General features: G+C 41.5%; 1 protein-coding gene across 3 annotated transcripts; it reads left to right on the forward strand.

Annotated features, from left to right (window-relative positions):
• Nucleotides 1-4,994: 4,994 nt before the first annotated feature.
• LOC117143721 lies at nt 4,995-23,267 on the forward strand. Of its 3 annotated transcripts, none has more exons than XM_033308521.1 (11): nt 4,995-5,109; nt 6,512-6,651; nt 15,617-15,877; nt 19,672-19,778; nt 20,866-20,975; nt 21,042-21,120; nt 21,314-21,411; nt 21,473-21,664; nt 21,726-21,868; nt 22,022-22,167; nt 22,693-23,267. In XM_033308521.1, exons 2-11 carry the CDS (start codon nt 6,574-6,576, stop codon nt 22,805-22,807), a joined length of 1,329 nt encoding a protein of 442 aa, XP_033164412.1. In that variant the 5' UTR covers nt 4,995-5,109; nt 6,512-6,573; the 3' UTR covers nt 22,808-23,267. The 3 variants fall into 3 exon arrangements, with proteins under 3 accessions (XP_033164412.1, XP_033164413.1, XP_033164414.1); XM_033308522.1 differs by having other exon boundaries at nt 15,617-15,862; XM_033308523.1 differs by lacking the exon at nt 22,693-23,267 and having other exon boundaries at nt 22,022-22,560.
• The last annotated feature ends 600 nt before the right edge of the window (nt 23,268-23,867 follow it).

Raw genomic sequence — 23,867 nt, forward strand, 5'->3', positions numbered from 1 at the left:
TTAAAACTAACGGCGTGTGGGCATGAGTATAAAATCGAGCTAATGGCAACAGGTGCACGAGGCAAGGACATTTAAGGACAATGGCCAGTGTGTTGAAATTGCATAGCCATTATATTTCCAAGGATCTTTTGTGTCAGAAATCAATCGGTGGTGAAGTTTGGCGTTCGGGGGGCTCCTTTGGGCCAAGTCAACAATGTCAAACACTTGTGGCCAAAACGGCGCTGTGCGTTTTGTATTTATTATCGTGGCCCGCAGGCCTACAGCCACTTGAAACTTTTCAGCCCCTACATAATATAATGTTGGTCTCAGGCACACACACACACACCAGCACAGTGACCCCCTGTGGGTAAATTTGCGTGTTTGTGTGGGAAAAGGTTCAAGTGGGCAGCTCGGTGGAAAAATAAAAAAAATATTGAAGCTGAAAAAACTGAAAAGCAATTTGCTGATGAAAGCGTAGCAAGGCTATAGATATGTGAGTGTGTTTTGGCATATGATTCGAGTGATATCTTTGGGTGCCATTTAGAAAAGCCAAAGTGAAATGAGTGGGTTCCTTCAGAACCGCAAATGAATCTTGGAACAGTCTTACCGGTGGCGGGGCGCAGATTCGCCCACACCCAGCAGTTGCGATGGCGCTAATATTGACAGTGGTCGACAATTAAGTCGAGCAGTTGGCCTCCGTTTTCGCAGGGGTTCGCTTCGTTACTACGACGGTTCTCAGGCTACTCGGTCGCTATTTTAATCTGTAAGTAGGGAGTTAGGAAATTAGTCTTACCAATTATTTGAATGTAAGGACAATTAATCGTTTACATCTTTCTGATATGGAAGCTTGTACGTTAAATATTCTGTTAATAATAAATAATATTGAGAATGTGAAATAAGCAGCGATATATTTAAACAGAGTATGAAAAAGACATCTGATTACAACAATGTTTAAACTCAATCAAGCTTAATGTCTTTTGTCACTTGAATCACATAGTTCACTTATTAAATGAAACCCACTGCATCTTAAAGTTTATCACTGCCACACATATTCCCCCGACGAACTTCATCGAAACCCTTTTATTTAGCTGGTTTCAGTCCGGTAACTTATCGCCAAAAGTTGGAGGAAATACGGAAAAATAAAAGAAAAGGGAAAACACAAAGAGCAAATCAACTCGGACAGCTATCAGGCAGAGGATGTCCAGGCAATGGGACGACTGGATGGATGGTTGTATGGCGAAATGAATGAACGGACGAGCGACTGGTTAACATCCCAAGGGACGGCTGACTGTCGCTTTTGTTGCTCTCTTTTTTTGCCGTCGACTGCCAAGCAAAACATTGTTTTTGGTTCATTGCACTGGCAGTGGCCTCTATGTAGGACATAGTATACAAACACCACAGAACGCGCCCTGAAACACTCGAAAACACACATCCCCAGGCAATACGAAAAAAAATCAGAAAGATTTGCGGCCAAATAACCAAATGTTGTATGTAAATAACACCTAAACAAATCAGCAGGCCAAACCTTTTTCCTCTGCGGTCCCAGCTAAGTGCGGGAAAATTGCGTTAATGGGTCCCAAAGGCCCCAAGCGAAGTGCTGATTCACTTATCATAACTAAAATATTCAAGGCGGTTGTGCAACTTTTCGTAGCCTACTTTTCAGGGTTGAACAATTGAGGGTGTCCTTGCTGGTCCAATGAGATGCACATACATTGTTGAAGTTCATTACAAAGTCAAGACTTTCCAATTTTTGCGATAATAAAATCCCGACTCCTCCTTTCATCCATTCATGACATAAGCTCTAATAATGAGTTGTTGTGGCTAAGAAGATTACGTATACGCAGTGACGCCGCTCTGTCTGTGACTTACTTTTTGGCCCCCCACACACAGCTGAGCTGGGATTCTCTGATTTTTGACCAGAAGCTGTGCGATAGCTGCACTTTCCAACACGGACGGCTCTGACATTTGGCATTTCCTTTAGCGTGTTCCCAAATGTCAAAGTTCAGCGCACGTCAGAGACAGACTAACTCGCAGGCTGGCTGACTAAGTAGAGCTTATACAAATCGATTTCATTATTGATGGCCCCGATTGTTTGTTTGCTCTGTTTATTTTGCCTATCAAAACAGTAATAACTGAGCGGTTTTTCGATTTACTTATTTGGCCAACCTTAAGTCTTATTTAATTATCCAGCCAGCAGATTGGGACTCGTTATTTGGCCAAATTAAGTTGGTCAGGCTCCTTAACTTCATGGTATTTCTTGCATAATTCATAACCGTCTAGCATCGATATACATGTGTTGCCATTCGGCGGATTGCCAGTAAAGCTCGTTTGCGGGATATTTTCATCCGCCGTGTTGTCTGAAGGAGCACACTTCCCTCTACTTTTTGGCTGCCTGGCTGTACGTGTGTGTGAAAACTTTTTGAATTAATAATCACAGTAACGTGTTGAGGGTCTCGGCTGTTGGGTTGCCCTTTCCGGAGGCTTTGGAACTTCTGTGGACTGTTTTTGCCCGCAACTTTTTGGTACCCAGCACAAATCTGTGCTGGAAAAACTTTATGGCCCGGCTTACCCCCCCCCCCCCCGATCTTGTGGGTGGTTCGGGTTATTTTCCCGGTTAGAGCGTAGTAGCAACACAATCCATCAACGTCAGTGGCAAATTAAAGTTCCCTTTTATGGCAGCTTAAGCAGTTGCATTTTCTGTCAACCGTTTTATATAAACTGCAATGCGAGAACGAGTTGCGGAATGGGTAAATGCAGAACTCTACATCCGGAGCTGCAGCACCTGCAGCCACATTTAACCCATTTTCCAGTGGCTTTTCCCTTCCGAGAATGCTTTGTGTTGATATGTGCGTTGGCTTGTCATAAAACAGGGCGTAATGTCTTTTCGATGGTAATTAAAACTGCCAAGCATTTCAGAGTAAATTGCAGCGTTGGCTCACGCAAATTGTGGCAGCTATTTCCGTCTGGGGTCAAAGACTTTTATGGCTTTCATTTCAGCTAAGCTATAAAGTTGATGCCACTTTAAGCTCAAGAAATAAAATTGGACTTGTGTATTTAAATTGAAGCTTACTGGATATATTATTGTTTAAAGAAAGCATTTTCTGAGGTTCTGGTGTCCTTTATATATGAATTCTTTTAGATAATTCGTTTTAAAAATAGTTTCAGTTACCCAGAACCAATAGCTAAGAATCTAAAGAAAAGTATTAAGAATTTTCTCTCCAAGCGACCAGTGGTAAATAGTTTTGGAGTCCAAGGTTTTTAATTAATTTTTCCCAAGCAATTAGCAGTATCAAAACCGCCACTCAGGACTATTTGCTCGGCTCCCGCTGGCAGTGGGTTTGTGGGTTATCAGGTTGCCACCGCCCACTTTGGATCCCCTTTTATCCCCTTTTGCCCTCCACCTCTCCCTTTTTGAGGACGCTTTAATCGCCAGCTAAGTCGCGCTCTTTGTTTTACTTGTAATTCAATAAAGCGATGGTGCCTCTCTAGCCTCGGGGTCTCAGTTTTGTTGTTACGGCGTCTGTCTACGCTTATCACGTACACACACAGACACACACCCACACACACTCGCACACACACACACAATATACACACAGACACTCACACTCGGTGCAAACAACGCTGACTAGCTGATACAGAAATTTCTTATATATTTTTTTTCACTTTAGCCGTGTTTCGATTTTTGGGTAATTGCGTTTTTCTTTACCGAAAAGAGCTAAAAATTCACTTGAATTTTTCTGCTCGGGCTCTTAAATTTCCACTCGAATGGCCGATGAACGTTAAACGATGACTTTCGATGATCAAAAGTGAACACAAAATGTAGTTTAGATAATTTTGAGATTTGGCTGGGCGAATTTTGTGGAGCTAGAGAATTTTGGCTGAACTGTCAACGACGGTGATGAAATTTTCACTGAGCGAGTGGGCTTTTCATCCAAGAGTTTCCCACCAAAAGAAATGTGCGAATGTAAAGGCATGTAAGTACTCAAAGAGAGGGAGAGAAATTGGAGAGAGTTTTGAAAAGAGAGTCAGTGCAATGTTCATTTTATAGTAAAATATATCCTCAATTATCCACCACTGGTCGTTTTATAATCAGGCAGGATGAGTAATTAAAATATGATTCATAATTTTCCAGGCTTTTATTAATAACTTCTTAAAATGACTTGTTATTACCGTTATTTTTATATATTTTACCAACACTGACTACTCTCTTTGAAGAACACCACCACATTAGAAGTTGGTGCGCATGCGTGAGTAAGAGAAACCTGCGGGCATATCGATTCATTGAAGTCTGCGTTACGCTACAAGTTCCAACAACCACCACTATATAATACACTATTAAAAACCATTTATGCAAGCCAAATTTTTTTTAAAATTTAGTGTAAACAACAGATCTAGTACTTGCAAATATAATGAAACACTTTTGAATTAAGATTGCACTTAATTATAATTTTTTAAAAAAATATTTTTTGAAAAAAAAACAATTATAATGATTTTAATTAATTTAAAATACAATGTGTTGAATGGTAAATGGGTATAACAAAAAACATGTAGTGTTTTTGTATATAACATTTTCCCAATGGAAAAATATACTGTAAAATATATATTGAAAATAACAAGGATATGGCTTTGTTCAAAATTTCTCATTTTTTTTGAATATTTTTAAAATTAAACTTTTTGAATAGTGATTTTACACACAGAGATACTGACGCATATTGTAATATTTTAATCAGCAAGCGTGGCGAATTGATAAAAATAGAGAGCAACTGGACCAAGCTGTTGCTTGGGCGCCAAAGCCATGACTTAAATTCTTTTTTCAGCGATATGGTAACGCCTTCGATGGCCAGAATTAGTAAGCAAAGTAAAAATGGCCAAAACAAACGAAGATGTGCCCAAAAAGAGCAGCGCAAAGAGAGCGAGAGAAAGAGAGAGTTAAAGCAAAAAGAAACAAAATAAAGCAGCCAAGCTGAAACAGCAAAGCTTGGCTTAGAGCAATTTCCGTCTCTGCGATTCAGTTGCCAACAATCTCTCGAGCTGTTAACGTGTCAAGCGGAAAGTTTCCGTCTAAATCCATTTAACAATTGTAGTGCTTTAACGCGTTTCAAAAGTTATAATCTTCCGTGCGGAGTGCAGGTAGCTGAGTAATAGCAAATAAAAACAACTTTTTCGAATAAATAAACACATTCTACAAACGACCCCAACAACAATAAGTAAACAATGAGCTGTTGCATAAAACTTGTTTTCACGTGTTGCTCACACGTCGCTCTGTTGAAAAGAGCAGCAAAATGTATAAACTTTAAAGTGAACAAAAACGAAATAACAAATGAAGTTTAATGATGGAAAACTACTGCTGATTATAGCCAACTTCGTGCAAAATAGGTTTAGTTAGTTGAGTGTCTAGCTAACATTTAAATTATGGTATTAAATTGTCTGGAAATTGCGCGAATTTGCGAGTTAGTTGAGTTTTTCTCGTTTCTCTTTAAGATGCGCTCTTAGCCCAAAACTTAACTCTCTTAACTGCAGCTTCAGATGCGAGTTAAGTTTTTTCATTAACTAATAAAAATGACTAACTTTTTTGCTAAAAGCCTTAGGTTGACTTGAATGCTGCATATTACTGCCCAGCTGCATGAAAATGCTTTAATTATAAAGTTGTTTGATAATGTTAGTTCAGAATTGCGTGTGTAGGTGTGTTTCCGCTTGAGTTTGCTGTTAGAAAAGCTAAATAAATCACATATGAGGGCAATAAATAACTTCAATACGCAAAAAATAGAAGCATACATTAAGCTCATTTTTTTTAGATAACATGTTGATATTTTAACGATAAATATTCAATCTGGTACAAATGTCAATTTTTTTAACGTTTGCTTTGCTTTTTAAGCTTTTATGTCACATTTTCAGCAAATGACGTAAGTGGGTCTATTTTTTGTGATCTTTGTGCGGCAAACAAATATATTTTCGAGCAAACTCGTTTGCGGCATTCCAACTCATTGTTTCATTTGATTTGCGAAACACTTTTCCGAGTAAACTCCACTTTGAGGTTCATTCGGCGCGGTTCAATCGGGTCGGGGTCGAGCCGAAAACGAAATCAAAATACGTGAGAATGGGATGAGTTGTCTTAGAAAAAACTAATCAGATCAAAAAGGGCATATTAAAAGATTAGAAATCCGATGCACTCGAGTCACGTTTGTGTACTTAAAAATTTCATAGAAAGTTATGATTCCCAGATTCTCGAAATCATCTCAAACGGCTTTAAAAAATTAAACTCTCTAGATGAAAACGATGTGATAAATAGAAAATTCATACCTGAGATAAGTTCTGTTTAGTGCGACTAGGGTTAGCTTTTGTTCTCAGCAGTTGCCTTGAGTCACTCGGCGGATGAGTAATTTAGTAGGAATGGGATTTAACGAATAAAACCCATCAATTCGAATGCAGCTGCAGCCTGACAACTGCGTGAGTTGCATGAAGTGGGCTATAATCAGAACCAGACAATTGCACAATTGCTCAATTGGGTGATAAACGTTCCGCGTAATTGCAGCTGCCCAAAAGGATAACACTACCGCGAACAAAGGCAAACGAAAGACTTAGGAAGCGAACGCGATGATGATGACGAAAGGCAAGAGGCCAGATAGCCAGGGTCTTTGGCTCCTGCCCGTGCTGCTGTTTCTGGTTGGACAGGTAAGTGAAAGATAATTAGACCACTTTCTGGACATTTCACTTTTCATTTGCATACAATAATGTTCTGCGACGGCCATGAAAACGGGGTTAACTACCAGGCCCTACTATCTTCTACAATGCCTTTTTCTACCGTATGGCTTGGGCTTGGTCCGAACTGGGCCTCTAGATTTTCCACGGCAATTTTCCAGGGCAGACAAATTAATGAACTCTACATTGACTGCAGCTGGGCCAGTTTATCAATAGCAATTGCCATCGCCGTGACTCCACCACGGTCATAACTATAACTCTGCGGGCAGGCTTAGTGCTCCGATTGCCCGATTCCCCGCCTATCCGCAGTCATACTCCAAATGTGCCACTGACCGATATCTTAACTTTTACCCAGCTGTGCCCCCCTCCTCGCCCTTCCTCACAAGCCCCCCAAAAATTGGTCCATTGTTCGTGAGCGCTTCAGGAGTTTACTAGGTTTTGGTTTCATTTTTTGATTTAGCTTGGTTCGATTTCAGTTTTCCTATGAAATGGCACAAATCTATCATGGTGAGAGTTGTTAGGGCTCAGCACCAATTGAAACTAGTTCAAGTCTGGATTTGGCCGAACGGGGGGATTTTTCCTCAGTTTTCACGACACTTCAAGCCAATAATTTTGTTTTGATTAACAATAACTTTTCTCTGAAAATAAGTAAGTTGATTTCATTTCAATCTAATAACTCACTTAAATGAGTTAAACATATTTTACCTTTCCGGATAGCTGAATTACTTTCTGAGCTTAGGAATTGCTGTATTGTTTTGGACTTTTAATGTATAAAGTGAAGTACTTCTGTTTCTATTGTTTTGCATAAACTTAACTTAAAACTAAAACCAAAATGCTTGCTGTCACAAAATTATTGATTTTTGACTGGTCAAATGATTTCCTGACACTTGAGCTTTATAAACTTGACAAGATCCGCCCTTGTCGCTGCCCACATCGCCAGCCAAATAATTGATAACGGGTATGTTGAACTATACATCGAAGTCAGCGGCCGTTGGAGAAAATGACATCATGAAATGCCGGGCATCGGGGTGTGGGCGTCAAAATTCGCTCTCTGGGCTTGGCAAACAAACGGCCTACGGCTAACAGCTTGGCTCGAAAACTTTAAGTACTGGGAAAACAGAGACTGCGCGACCGAGTTAGTTGGCTTTTGGTTAATGCAAAACTCACAAAACCTTGAAGCATACGTAAAAGCAACGGCAAACAAAACGCAGTCTCTTGGGTAATTATCATCTTGTTGGCGATGATGATGATAATGATGACGACGGAGACGATGATATAAGTTTACCCATCGCCGCGTCTGGCCAAAAAGTCAGACAAGTCAGAAAAATACCCATGTAAACAGCAACTTATGCGAAAGTAATTTTCGCCGCATGTGTGCGTGCTGAGTGTCGGTTAAAACTGAAACTTGGCTTGGCTTGCGGTACTCGGCCAACCCGCTTTTCACACTCATTAAACAATAAATGAACTAGCGCCTTTTTCGGCTGGTTTTCAGTTACCCAAATGACTGTTAACACAGGCTCCAGTAGTTCTCTTTTTCTTCGATTAATATGCTCATCGCACCGTCGTTTTGACATAGAGATGCCCAAAACTAGTAGACGGTTAACTCATTTTAATCGACGCCTTCATTCGGCGTTAAATATTGACTTGCACATTAGCGTGTACTTGTACATATTGTCATTGCCATGTTTTTGTTGTTACGGGCCATTAAAATCAGTTTCAATGTCAACGAGCAGCGAACAGAAATAAGCTGAAAGCGAATGAAATATGCTAATTCTCGATGCCATCCGATTCAATATGAATATATGGCAATCCATACGTAAATGTGTATATAAGAAACGAATCGGTTTGTATTGCCATGTCGTCATGGCTTTGGCCTGCCAGCAACCAAATAAGAGAACGAACACAACCCACCATTTATTTACGATTCGGTATATGAAGTAAAATTTATAAAAAAAATAGCTCAGAAAATAAAACCCAAACAGCGAACAAGAATGTGGCGTATTTGGCGAGAAGTGACGCTTTAAATTCGACCACAGGTAGCTTGTGTTGCGGTTGAAGTTGTGAGGATTAAACAAAATTTTGGAGTTGAGTGCTCTTTTCAGTGGGAAGAAGCCAAACTATTCAGCCAGGCTTAAGGAAACTTGATCTAACTTATTTTAAAAGCAGGTGCTTAAAATAAAAACGCTCCTAAGTTAACAGAGCATGAAGCTTAAGTTAAGCAGACAAAAAATTTTGTGTACACTAAAGTCATTGAAAATGAATTTGACAAGAACAGATTTCTTATTCTCTTCCATATTTGTGAGTCTTGCAAAACCCGAAATTTCAAGTACAATTATTGATAGAAGTCTTGTTTGCTCTACAAATAGCAATCACGACTTGAAAAAAACTATTGCCTGGAGTGAAGAAACTTGAGCTACCCACTTGATTTGTTTCCCCTGCGAGGGTATCAAAATAAACCGCAAATCCATTCTCGACTGACAAGCACGTGCTTCACAACGGCTGCCAAAAGCCAATTGAAGTGCCCCACAGTGGTCTTAACTCTCGGCCCCTCGATTCTCCTTCTAAATCTTCGACCCTACCTGAATTACAGCTGCGGTTGCCGGCAGGCAGTAAAAAATAAAGCTTTAGTATGCGTATGAATGTGCTCAAAGATATGATTCATTGTTTACTCAGACTTAGTCGCGGATATATTATTCTCAGAACTTTAGATGAGTTAGCAGCAGTGGCCGAGAAAATAACAGGGTAACTTCAAGCAGCCGCCAAACAAAAGACTTAGACAACAAACTCGCTGATTGTCGCGGCCATTTCATTGAAATTCTTTAAGTTCTTATTTAGTTTTTGTTTACCTCTTTTTACGAGTATGAGTTCTAACGGTTTGTGCCAGATACAGTTGGCCAAGATGGTTTTATCAAATTCAGCCGGGATTTATATCGTTTTTGTTTGAGCCGCTGATAACCCCAGAATGCCGAGTGAATATCGGGCCTTAAGTCCGGCCATTATGCTCCAATTAACAGAAAATATGAGCATCGCAAAGACGGCTGCATATTGACCACAAAACTGATCTCCACCGGGTGCAATGAAGTGAACTGCAGTTCTGGCCAAGACCTGGCACCCGTCTCCATAAACCGATCGCCACGCACTGGAGACCGGGGCAATTAGAAGAGCAACCAGTTTGGTCACTGCACGCAACGCCAGTTCAGCACTGGGTTAGTAGTATCGTCGTAGTCTACCAGGTTCGGCTCTGATGTCTGGCCCCTGGACAGGAAGCCATTGCCGTTGCCATAGCCATCCCGTTCACTCGATCGTAGAGATGATGTCGACTTGCCGCGACTGGACCCATTAGATTGAGTGTGCGCAGTTAGATTCTATGGCTCTTTGGTCATAACTCTCGGGGAGTTGGCCAGAAGGAAATTGGCCACCAAATTGTATGTTTATGTCAAAGCCGAACGATTTCAGCACGAAACTGTGTGAGTTTCAGTGGTGACAATTGAGAGATTAAAAAGTCTTTTCATTGGATATAGAAACAGATTTAAATGCATATTGTAATACTTTCGGTTTCTTATTTTTAATTCAGAAACTGTACGAAGTATGGTCTGTATTTTTAAGCTTGATTAATATTTTTTAAATATTTGTTTTTTGATATTGCTGGCATCACTGTTGAGCCACTAGCTCTGTGTGACCGGAGTAATACCAATGCACATGGCAAATAACCGAGCCACTGAGTTGGCGCAATTTAACGCCGCGTTGATCCAGCAGTGCGAATTATTTTGCTCAATGCTGAGCGGATCGGTGTAGCGTGAAATTCATTAAAATTTATGCAAAAGTGTTTGGCATATTGGGTCATCGGTGGTCGCAAGTACGGAGAAAGTTCTTTCTTTTGTTTGACTTTGGCTGACACTGCCTGCGGCTGGGCTAGCACATGTTCATTATTTGATTAACTTGCATTGTTCACCTGCAGGTTTGCTCTGCTTCTCTGCGTTCTCCGCCAGACCGTCAGTCAGTCGACAGCAACAGAAAAAAAAAACAATTTAGCAATTGTTTTTACCTCTGTTTTTCTGCTCCAGCTTCGGTGGCCCGAGGTAAAAGTAGGTTTTATTTGAAACTAATGGGAAAAACTATTCCCCAGTTCTGCTTTCCTCCTCGCTGCACGGCCGACTGTCATTGAAGCCCAGGGCATTTTGGGTAATTTTCAACTCAGTATGGGACTTGGCCTGGCTTTCAAATTCTGTCCAAGATGATGCGCATGGAAAGTGCACATTTATGAAAATTGCAGACACACCGAGGGCAGTTTTTTGGTTTTTGTTTTCTTGGTTTTTGGTTCGGCTGCTGGGAACTAACTTTTTCAAAATGTGCTTTTCGTGCAGCCAAACTTTTGTCAGCAATTAAGGCGATGACCAAAGAAAGTGTGACAGCTTTGATGCCAACTCAGAATCACGATAAGCGATTGTTTCAATCAAGTAAATGATGACTAGGGGTTAATGTCGAAAACTTTAAATGAAAGTTTGGACTGCCAATGCACGTTGGGTGACCTTTTTTGTGATAAATTTTAGGGTCGAAACGACAATCTAAAATCGAAAATGTCTATTACTAGACCATTAGGTGCTCAAAGTCAAAAAAAAACATGTAAGCTAAATAATATCCAAACGTATTGGTCAACTGTTTAGGAAAAGCCACTTAAAATGAATTTTTTTTCAAAGGGTACTCTTATAATAGATATTAAACTATTTGATAATTCTACGTTTTGGGTAACAGAGTTAATTTCATTAACAAAAACCTTTAAGGTCAGGCTTTATATGCATTTCTTAAAAATTAAACACAAAAGATAATTATGAAGATGCACTTCGGACCTCAAAATTGGCTTTAACCATGTAGTGAAATGATGATGGGAACATTCGGATAAAAGAAGTGCCCTTTCTTGGCCGCCAAAAGGAGGCTAATTCAATTAAAGAAAACTTTCAAAACATGGCAAGCCCTTGTAAGCATCAAGAATAGAAAGTACTTAGCATAATTTCCCAGCTGGTCGGAGCGAAACTCATTAAAAGAAGACATTGGCCGGGGCTACTGCTTTTTCGGAACTGGATTCTTCTGCGGACCATCGATAAATAAGCAACATAAATAACAACGCGGAGAACACACCGCTTGGAATGTTGTTCAGCAATATTTTGTAGAAGCTACAAAGCTTTTCTATTGAAGACCTTTCAACGGGCTCCTAACAAAAGGCCAGACATATGATTTGGATTTTGGGAATGAAGAGGGAGCTGGGCGGCGAACAAGTGCTTATTATTATATTAATGGTACGACAGCGTTTCATTATGAGCCGCACAGAATTGACCCACCGAATCGGTGGAAGGGTCGCCGCCAGAACGTGCAGACCCGCAGACAGAGAGTCAAAAGGTGGGGCCAACAGGTAACCACCACCATGGAGGAACCATCGCGGGTCCAAGCGACGTGCCATGGAATTAGCGCGTCAGAACTTCAATGGAAAGAGCGCGCCGGCAATTGAAATTTAATTGAAGCCGCGGCGACATTAATTGCCCACGGCCTTTCCTCCTTCTGCTGCTCAATGTGTTTGTTTATCTATCGGTGAACCCTAACTCCTAGTTCCCATCTCCTGACCAAAAGATAAAACCGTTGGAAAAACCCTTTCAGCTGTCACTTCACTCGCCGTTTGCATTATATAATCAGGCAAAGCTCGAAACGGGTTTCCTCCACCGTCGATGTCAGCTTCATTAAGCTTTTCGGCCAGGTCCAAGCCGATAAAGCTGAAGCTCTGGCCAAAAAGCCACAACCGCCACATAAATACGCTCCCATCTGGAGTTTTTCGCGGTACTGTAATGCGAGTTAAACGGCAATTTATGCGCTGCCAGCGAAAATACCGTGACAATTTGCAATCAGCAAGCATTCGCTGGACTCTTGGCCATCTGAAAGCCAGGCTTAGTCTTAGTTGGAGTTGGCAAGGCTTGGCCCGGACTTTATGTTATAATTTACTTCGATCCGAGCTTTATTGCCCGAGCGCCACATAGCGGAAATTCAAATGCACGCGAAATATGTATGCGACTCCCCACCTTTTGTTATGCACGAATTTTTTGTTTTTCAGCTTCTAAGCCAAACTGGCAGCACATGTTTTTCGACTCCCAGCGATCGGAATATGTTTGGCAATCTATTTCAGCCAGCTATGCGCAGCTGCATTTGGACTATTGGAGATTGTATCGCTCGACTAAAAATCTGAAATCATGGAAAAAAAATAATAAAACTTCGCTGGCTCTTGTGAAATATTTAAGTTAAAGGAAACACACCCTGACTGGCTGGCTAAATTGAGTGGAATTAGCAGTTCACATAAATCACAATCACATTTAATTGCCCAAGCTAAGAAGGTGCTCAAGTTTTATGTCCCAAAAACAATATTGGAATCTATGATATTGAGTTTGTAAGTTTATACGGTTGTTTTTAATATTTATTTATGACTTTAAGCTGGTAAATATACTTTTCCTGAAGTATTACATCTGCGCAAGGTGCTACTCAAAACTTTATTGTCTTATTGTAAAAAAAGCAAACACATTCATTTGTCTGCAGACACATAAATGCTAATTCGGTTTTATGACAGATCATTAAATCGTTCGCCCAATAGCTCCAACTTCATTTCCCATGTTTTGCAGCATTTTCAGGGCGGTCCCCCAACCGCCCCAGGCAGAGCTCCATTTTTCACTTAAAGTCTTGCAGTTTTGTCATTCTTAAGCAGATAATTGCTCGTGCAAAAAAAGAGAAATACAAACGAGTTGGCCTTCCTGTACTAATTGCCCACGTCACTTGGCTTAATAGCTAAGCTGCTTAAATGCGGCGGTACGAACACTTTTAGTTTATGGCCTGACCCCTTGCAGCCATATAAATCACATCCATCTGGGGCTCCACTTAATGATCCTGGGCGAGTCCGCCAGTCTTTTGGGTCTCCGCATCTGGTTCCAGCTGCGTTTCGATTTTGCGATACGATTTTGCATGCGGTTCGGTGCGGGAAAGGCAAAGGAGTAGGAATTTGTGAGAAATCACTCGGCCGTAGTGTCCTGCGGGGAAAATCCATCAAGCCAAATGCCGCGGCTCACTGCCTCATTGGCCATGGCGTGACTGGCAGCGCAAGTGTCTAATTGTATTTGGGCTTGCGTTTGGTTTTTTTTCCTATTCCTATTCCTATTTTTTGCCCCAACCACAATCAGAGCGTGTTGCATAATACAATAGCGGAGTGCTGTACTTTGGGTTAGCTATTTTAACAAGCCGCCGCCACACTCGAAACGATAGTGAAACGAGCATGCAAAAACTATTTTAATTGACTGCCGCTTGCAGTTGGCGAGAAGAAAAACATAAAAAAAACAGCAAACTAAATGCAAAAATCCATGCAAAACAATTGCCTTTTCGCCGAGCGACAAAATGTCATGGGAGTTCGCCATAGTCGCTCTGGGGACCCACTCATGTGACCCTCGCGGCGCATTGAACTCCCGATCGACGGAGACGGTGGGGATCCACCAACCACCATCGCATTGTCATTGTCTCTCCTCTGGATTTGTGTTTTTTTTTCTTTTGATTAAAGTGGCCGGCGCATTGAGATACAATAAATTGCTGATGGCATGCAAAGTGGATGTTCTAGTTGCCATAGAAAGTGGCACACTGGCCAACATGCTTTTGGCACTGTCAGCGTTTTGGAGCTGGTAACTGGGTCATCCGGCTGCATTTCACCTGACGCACAGTAGCAACTTTGCAGCGGGCGGCGGATGATCGGATGGGAAATTAATTGCTTCAATGACTGCACAAAATTTCATATTTTTCTCTTTTTGGCAAGCCTGCCAAAGGGCGAACGGGATGCTGCCACTCTGTGCCTTTTGAAAGTAAATATAAATCAAAAGCCTTTCGCCTGGGACAGAAACTGGGATCAGGCTGTCCAAGGGAAATCCCCTCGATTTGGACAGCGCCCGAGGGCCGGCGAAACGTGAGCCCAGTTGGACCACAAAGGCGGTGTCTGGGCGATTGTCATGACATGGCTTACTTAACTTTGGCGCGGCTTATCTAGCGCCTGCACTCGAAAAAATTATTTTCATTTATAGTTCCCCAATTTCAATTTAAATCCTTATAAGAGTTTAAAGTCTGCCTGCCAGCTTTAACAAACAAGCAAGCATGCTTACCAGCAAACGAGTGCGTGTCTTAAGTCTTTCATTTGTCAAACGGAAGTAGACATATGTGAAATAATTCTGGCAGCCAGTGACTTTTATATGCAAATTAAGAACACAACTGAATCGTTTTGGTTCTAATTGGTGCCATAGAAGTTTGAGTATTGGTACAGGTTTATTATAGAGTTCAACACAAATATGAAAGTGCAATAAACTCCTCCTCGCTTAAGGAAATCATAATCCCTCAAAATCTTTTTTATCGAATTCTTAGAATTGTGGCTTACTATGTTCTTAACTTTTCCGGGTGTACCCACTTCATTCTTTGTACCGTCATGCCCTAACGTTCTGCGGCTCTAAAGCTGGAGCACAAATTCAATTATCACGACGGAGCGACAGCAGCCCAAGTCGAGCACGCCAATAAATTATCTTAGAGCCAAATGCCTTTGACAGTGCGCTCGACTGTAAGCTGTAAACTGACCCAAAACGTGCAGAACTTTGGCAGCTGTGTTCTGGCCCAAAGTTCTGGCCAATCTCCGGGTCCGTGTGCGATGCCTTTGCCTTTTTGCAATTAATTGCGACTATGGCTGACTCTTTGGCTAACCATTTAAAATTAATTTGAATTTTCCTCTTTGGCTGCTGTTTCCACGGTGTTTGTCCAATGAGTTGGCATTAATTTGCGGTCCGTGTTAGTGTTAGTTCCCAGGGTCCAGAAATCGGGTCAAAGTTATTAACCAGTGAAGATGGTAAACATGCCTAACGCTTTTCGCATTTCGTATTCATTGCAGGTCACAACACAGGAACCACCGGCTTCCCCATCCGAATTTGCCCCCCATGTTACGGCCACATGCAAGGCGGGCACAATGAACATCAAGGTGAAGATGAGCTCCGGCTACACGGGAGCCGTCCACGTCCGGGACTATCGCACTCCCGGCTGCATGGCCATGGGCGATGGCAGCGACCAGGTGGCTTTTAGCCTCAATCTGTGGGCCAAACAAGGCGCCAGCGACTATTGTGGCATCCTGGTCAGCAACGTGAGTGGGAGCAATGTAAGCATAACAACCCGCGCTTCTCTAACGAATCTAATCACTAAACTATGCACAACTTAATGTTGCGGTTGGGAAAATATCTTTAATTCTGTCAAAATTTCCAAAATATACTTAAAATAGTTGTTAGGCAAAAGGAAAAGAAAGAAGGGCTAATAGAAAATAGAATGCTATTAAATAAAGTCAAAGTTCATGGGAGTAAAGTAGTACTCTACTTTTCAAACAAACAATGTGGTAAAGATGGTTCATTAAGAACATTGCATACTTTTTGCTAATATCATATAATTAGGTAATGTAATTGTGTGTAAAATTATACAGAACACCGTAAAGATACTTTGCAAAGTAATTGACGAAAACCAGCTTAAAGAGACCCGCTTTATCAGCAATTGCCATCCAGTTACCAACACAGCCAGAAAGTTCGTGTCTTAAGTCTTTCGTTTACTACCTTCGCGTTGACAAATTGCAAATTAATTTCGTCAGGCAGCCAGTAAAATTGCCAAATTACCACCAAAATTCAGGCAGTGAGTTAGTGCAAAGACCCTGCCGAAAATCCACCAACTGTGAACTATGAGGCAATCCTCGGGCAGCTGGAAAACTGCCGATCCAAGACAACAGACACAAGAGCTTCAGTCTGAATGAAAGACCAACAAATGGGGGACTAGAGATACCTGATGCCAAGGTCTGAGGCCTTGTCTGGCTAAAAAGGGCACGCATGTGCATAAATTTTAGCCCGCCTATCGGCCATGTACTTGAGTCTTGGCCCCAAATCAACGCAAATCAGCTAAGACGCTACCCTGGTCGCCTGGCCTGGTCGACGTTGCAGTCAATCTATATAGTAACGATGGCAATAAAAATCAAGTTTAATCCTACGTGCATCACAGGCGTTGACAGCCGGCGACTGCAATTCCGTGTGGGTCTGATCCGGCTTTTTCCACTCGTACACGCACTCGAACAATTGCCAGACAAAGGCAAATCGCATTAGCCATAGTGCCCTGTGGCCCAGTGCAATGCGTTGAAATGCAAATTATCCATATCCATAGGGCTGACTGCCAGATGCTTATAAGTACAAGCACATACAACATTATTAATTGCAATGTCAAATCCGAAGGACCGCACCCTGTATTCCAATTTTTCCCCCTCTAGACAGTCAGTTAATGTTAAAAAAAAAAAAAAAACTAGAGCCCGGCTTTCGTTGATGGGGAGATTTGCAGCTTCAAGGCCCACCTTCCTTTCGGGATGCGAACAAAAAAAAGGGGAGGTCCCCCATAAAATTAAATCACGCTTATCGCAACTGCGGCTTGAATTTTATTTTTACGTGTACACAAACGCGCATATAGTCACAGCTTATGTACAGTGTTGTACAGTAAACCACGAGTACATTAAACCTTTGTTTTAATTGGTACAAATCAATTAGAAGCATAAGCTTTTTAATGAATGCAAACTTATGTAGGGTTGAAATGTAGTTTTTTATAGCTTAGATATCTGAATATTTATTCATACAACTTAGAAAAAATTTCAAATTGTTCAAGTTCCTAGTAGATAAGTAAGCGATTAGTTTTGAAACAAGCATAGCCAAATATACCTGGTTACCTCCACTCTGAAGGCCTGTGTTGCGTTAATGAGTTCACGTACTCGATGCTCCACTGTACCTTAATGTTCGCTGGCTGTTCTGAAAGGGAGTGCCTTGGCAGCTTGCGCCGGCGTCTAGTTTTCAGCTGCAGACGGCGGATTTCACATGCCCAGACACGGCTTTCCACGCTTCGACTTTGACAGCATTCCAAGCCTCTGTTGTGGTTGTTGTGGCTGTGATGTGGATGTTGGATTCGATGTTGTTGTGCCGGCTGCGTGGAATTTGTGTCAAAAGAATTGTTTTTGTGGCGGCGGCAATTTCGATTCTATTTCTTGGCAAATATTTTTCGAGCGGCTTTAATTGCTGGAGCGAAATGCCTTCACAGCTGACCTTGGCCAGCTAAAAATACCGACTGCAGTCGACCACTTTCGCCCTCGTCTCTGCAGCTTCACCAGTACCTCTACTCGTACTCCTCACTCCCACCTCAAGATATCTTTAAATCTGCTCCGGAGCAGCTGGCAGAGCATGAAATTGGCGCTGACAATGGCCAAGACGCCCAACAATTTTTACATAAAGTTCAAGACATTCGAGGCATTGTGGCTCGGCTGGCGTACTTGAACTTATTTTTCTTATTACGGGCACTATTATTGTTATTATTTCTATTTTCGCTCCTGCTGCGAGTGGGTTGCCCCAGTCGAGATTGTTTGCCATTATTTGATGATGGCAGCTATGGTTCTTTGTCTAGCACCATTATATACATTTAAATGTTAATTGCGAATGCAATATACAAAGACCGTAGTAGGCAGTTGCCGCAAGATAATTTGCCATCGGGCAATTTCAACACATTTAGAAGACAGGTAATGGGAGTCGCTCATAGAGTCTACTTAGGTTTATTTTCTATGGCTGGGGAGGGAATCAACTTTGCCATTTTCCTTGGCCATTGATAATAACCCGATAATGAGCTCATCCGCTGCGGCATGCAACTGCGTGATGCATGAGTTGGGCAACAGATTGTGACATCACAACGTTCCCCACCAATGGAGCGCTAGTGCTCTGCGACCATTGAAGGTATTTATGTATGACCACTGCGATATGTTGTGTTTATTTATTTGCTAACTGCTTTAACTGGCCACTGACCACCAAGCTCTAATCAAGCCAAACCCCATTCATCAAAAGCTTTAATACCCTGACAAGTGGAGGCGTACGATTAAACCAATAACAGCGAGTTAATATAATGTATTTATAAAATAATAGATTTACTCACACAAGTATTTACTGACTTCCATTGACACTTATTTACTGGGCAGAGCAAACAGGTTTAACTGCCAGCTGGCGTAAAAATGACAAAGAAACGTGTACTTTTTGTACATCTCTTTTTATGGAAAGCTGTTGCGGGTCAAGGTCGCGGTGTAATATTGGAAAAAAATATACAAAAAGCTTCATAACAAATGTTTTCAAGCCTTAGGCAACAGTTAGAGCAATTACCTCGGAAAATCTTGGCCAGCCGAGCGCAGAGATTCTTGGAACAGTTGCCCATCTGCAGTCACATTCCGCTGCACAAGCCAGCTGCAGATGATATTCAAAATGATTCTAAAATAATTACCGAAATCCATGATAGCATGGCCGTATCTGAGCTAACCAACAGCAGCTGAAGAGCAATCAGAGTTAGAGGGAAAAACTAACTACTAAGCTAAGGAGAAAATAAACAACTGGAAAATGCGTCACACTTGGCGGCATTTTGCATTTCCTCGTTGTGCGATTGCATCATGTGACAATTAACATGCCACAAGTGCAAGTTGCAACCGTGCTGTTAAGGCAGCCACTTACAGTCAAAGAAATTTGTGGAAGGCCGCAAGATGCGTATAATTCAAGTAATATTGAACAATGCTATTTGCCTTCTTTATAAATAAATTCAAGAAGAAATACTTTTTCTATATTTCGAATCCAAGTTAAGAGCTGAATAATAAATTAATAATTCCTTCGATCCTTCATATTGAAAGGCAATCTTAGACACATAGTTTAGAATGCATTTTTGCAAGTGAGTTGGCTGAAATGAAATGCTCCTGTTTTATGGTTAAAGCCTAAGCATAAATTGGGACCTAACTCGCCTTTTCCAACCAATCAACATTAACGTCATGGGCATAAAGATTTTAATAACCGGCAATTAAATGAACTATCCCCCTCATCTATCCACCCATCCATCCATTCGATACGGAATCCCCCGCAGCGAACGGAGGAGCGCTCCATCCAACTGGCCGTGCGTGTGCACAAGACCCTGGAGTTGGCGGACGATAAGTTTTATGTGATTACCTGTGGCAAATCGGGCTATGCGCGGTAAGTAGAATCCGAATGCGAATGCTTAACCTGTCTAGACAATTGCACTTAAGTTTGGCTCCGATCTGTTCTGTTTCGGCTACGTTGTACAACGCTTTACTAGCTGTGTGTGCTGTAATTTTTGGTCAAGCTTCCGTCAGTCCCAAGTGCTGGCCAATTTCCAGAGACTCGACGGCGGCAAATCAAATGGCAAATTGTGCTTCGATTTGGCGATGCAGGCATGTAGGTGTTGCTCTTAGCCCACCATTTGCCATTGTTCGCATTTCTTTCTGCCTTTTGCGGAACTAGAACTCCAAGGCCATTGAGCTTTGGGCCACACAATTCTTAACGATTTTTTCACTCCATCACCACTTTTATGCGGGCCATAAGAAAAAAAGGAGAGAAAGAGAATTATTTCCCAAAATGGCAGAATAATCAACAAATTTATAGTGCTTACTGGGCAGCAGTTCAATTAACGGTAAACGGTCTTGAGAAGGCCCGATAATCATCTTGAGGTGAACGAAAAACAATTTAATTTACCTTCTCGCCTCGCGGCTCATTTGCATAATGCCAATGACTTTGCTCGACTGCCATTGCGATTGCGACTTACGCAACTCTTTCTCAGCTAAAATTCATTTAAAATCCCCACTGAGATGCTACTAATGCTAATACCATCACAAAAACCTTGGATGGGAAATAAAAATGGCATTAAAAACGGTTTTCCAAAACGTTGCGCTCTGTTAAGTCCGGAAAAAAGCAAAGAAATTGTTAACAGAATTTGTGTGGTAAACGCAAACATTAAAATCGTGCTGGCAGCCGGTGGTACAAGGCGAACAACAAATAGTTTTAGACGTGTGTACACATACATATATTATTGTATCACGGCTTATCTGGCCCACAAAACAACTGTCTATAGCGCAATGACCGGCAATTGCAATTGCAATTGCATAATTGCAGAACTTGCAGTTGCAGTTGAAGCTTCGCCCAAAGCTTTTGGGTCTATTGGCTACGATTTTAATTAGCCACCAGCCGTACGGAGTAATTAAAGAGCCATACACCGTTAAACCCAACCTTTATAAAACCACCGATCCCACTACTTTTTCCCCAGCGATGACAACGCCCATGTGGTGCTCAAGTTCCTGGAGAACGACCATAGAGTGCGTGAGACGGTCTACGGTCACGAGTACAAGATCCGCGCCGAGTTCTCCAAGCCAAACGGTGGGTATTCCCAGCCCCTGGGTTTTTCGATACTTAACGCTACTCTCATATTATTACCATCCCCAGATACCTATGGACTGCGTGTGGGCAACTGCTTTGCCTTTGATAAGAAGAACAGGACCCAAAAGCTCACCGACGACAGCGGGTAAGTCCATTTACACCTCGATTATTCAAAAATATATATTAAAATGCAAAGGTATACAGTAAAAGCGAGTGATAAACCAATTAACTCTTGAAACCCAAAGTACAGATATGCCGCAATATCTAAAAATTAGCAGCTATAAATACTATTTCCAGTGTAAGCACATTCCATACTTATGATTTCTATTCCCCCAAAGCTGTCCCTATGATTCGAAGATCATCAGTCGTTTTGTGCCCACAGCAGATGGACGAGCTGCCGAGGCGGTGCTCTCCTCGATGTTCAAGTTCCCCGAGGGTAGGACCTGGAATTTTCACCCGGTTAGGCCACATACTAACTTTCTCTGCCATAATTTTAGGATCTGAGGTGCATCTGCAGTGCGATGTGATCCAGTGCTATGGTCGCTGTGTGGAGATCGATGACTGCAACGACGTGGCTCTGGCTGGATTTGGCAAGGGCTCCAATGGACCCCGGAAATTTGGTCCAAATGAGGAGGGATCCAGCTTGGCTGGAACCACTGTCTTTGTGCTCGATCCCGCCGAGGCTAGATGTGAGTTTAGCCGCTGAAAGTCTGGGTTATTTATGATATTTATTTTATTGTATCTGTGCAGTGATCTCGGGCAATTGCGAGGATGGCATACGACCCAGTTGGCTGCTGTGGCTAACCATCACCCTGGGCGTACTCTTCCTGATCATGTTGCTGATGAACATCTTCCTCTGCACGGCCATGAGCTGCAGTTGTGCCAATACAGAGGTAATAAATCTGACGTTTATAGGTGCACAGAGATAAATCAGATTTAATTCAGAGTTCATAATATGGTTGAGTACAGGAACATCTTTTTCTCTGTGTATCCTATGAAATCCCTTAGTTATTCCGCTGTTCTAACCCATTAAAAAACACTTGCAGATCATCGAGAAGGAGCCATCGATTATCGAGGAGTACGATCCGTATCGCAGTTGGCATGGCAGTCAGTACGGATCCCGCTACTCGCTCCATGGCAGGGATGCCCACAAGGGCTACACCAGCGGTGGCTCCACGATACACTCAAATAGGTCTGATAGATATTAAGCTGCCTCCACAAAACAAACAATCAAACAGTAAACACACACCACACACCTCTATTCTACACTTCAAAATGCATCTGATCTGCTCTCGCAAATTATTTTCTGGTTGCTGTGGAGCCACACACACAATACAAAAACAAAAGCATGCCAACAAAGTATCTTGTATCTGCGTATCTCTATGTATCGTATATATATATATATATCCTGGACCGCAAAGACAAAAAACCAACAATTACAACACAACAGATCACAAAAACAGAACAATCAAAAACATAGAATGAAAAACCATTTCGTGCCTAGTACTGCAACTGTAATTAACCGATAGTAATTTGCATTTGTATACTGTATCTTTAACTAACTCTCCGCCCCTACATAAAAAAAGACGAATGGATAACTAACTGCCAATTTAAAGAGCTGCTAACTAATCTGTCTTGAAGAACCTCCTTGATCCCCTACTTTCTGCAATTTGAAATGTATTGTATTAAATCCAAACTTATCCAACGTACTTCGAAGGTCGATGCCAATCGATAATGATAACGATTATGCAATTGTGCATTCGCGTCCAGGCTCTAGACATTCCACGTTACACGGACAGCGCGCCCATCGGGGACCGCCCAGTAATATATGATCAGATCCCAATCGATACGCGACCATATTGAAAACTAATTGTTTAAGCTAGCCTAAGTGTTTCCAACTCTCCATCTCGAGTTCTGAGTCTCAAATGTACATAACTACGTGAAAATGCTAGCCGACCTGCAAGTTTTCCAAATTTTCTTCAAACCGATGGTGGAGACGAGATGCCGCTGTAAAATACTAAACTAAACGTACTAAAGTTCTCTTTGCCTAATTTTAATTCAACCACGTAACATAAGTCATTAGTCTGTCATAAGTGCGAACGAATGTGTATTAGTGAAATGTTTCAACTACTTGTAAAAATAAACAAAGGCAGGCCAACAAAATTAATTTAAAGTATAAAGTCTACAATATAGTCTAAAATGTTAAGAAACAAACATTTGGCAAATGCGTTAAACGTACGAGTTGTAATTATTTAAAATGTAATCATTTAATTTAATAAAAACTAAAAGGTACAACTTAAGTGTTTTATTTAGTATTGGTATGCTCAAAAAATCATAGAGCGATTTTACTGTGTCCATGTAATTAATTGAAGAGGACTAAAGATAAGCGATTTAATAGTTTTGGGAGATCTTGCATTTGTGATGAATGTATGGTAGGAAGCCTAATAAATTTGTGATGAAAGGATAAAATAGCACGAACTTTTAACGGCTTTTTTCGTTTTGTTATCATTACCATTTATAACATTTGAAATGTTTATAGTTTAAGGTTCTCCATGAAACAAAGTGCATCTCGTATGCACAGAAGGCCTAAAAGTATGCAATACTTTTTGAGAACTCAGGTAGAATTAAGGTGAGAGTCGCGCACCTAATGAAAGGTGAACAACTCACAACATTGATTACAATAAATATACAATAGATGATAATCGAACCCATAATACAATATAGCTTTGTTTAGATTATTTGATGATTCATCCCGATATTTATTTCCTCTTCATGTAACTTACATCCGGCGCCCACCCCCATTTCATTAAATTCGCTCCTGGTCTCGGCTTATCTTAGTCGCTCTTTTCGCTCTCTCTCCGCGAATTTCGCACTCGTTTTCAGCACTAAGCA

This window comes from Drosophila mauritiana, chromosome 3R (genome assembly GCF_004382145.1).
Source record: "Drosophila mauritiana strain mau12 chromosome 3R, ASM438214v1, whole genome shotgun sequence".
Taxonomy (NCBI): domain Eukaryota; kingdom Metazoa; phylum Arthropoda; class Insecta; order Diptera; family Drosophilidae; genus Drosophila; species Drosophila mauritiana.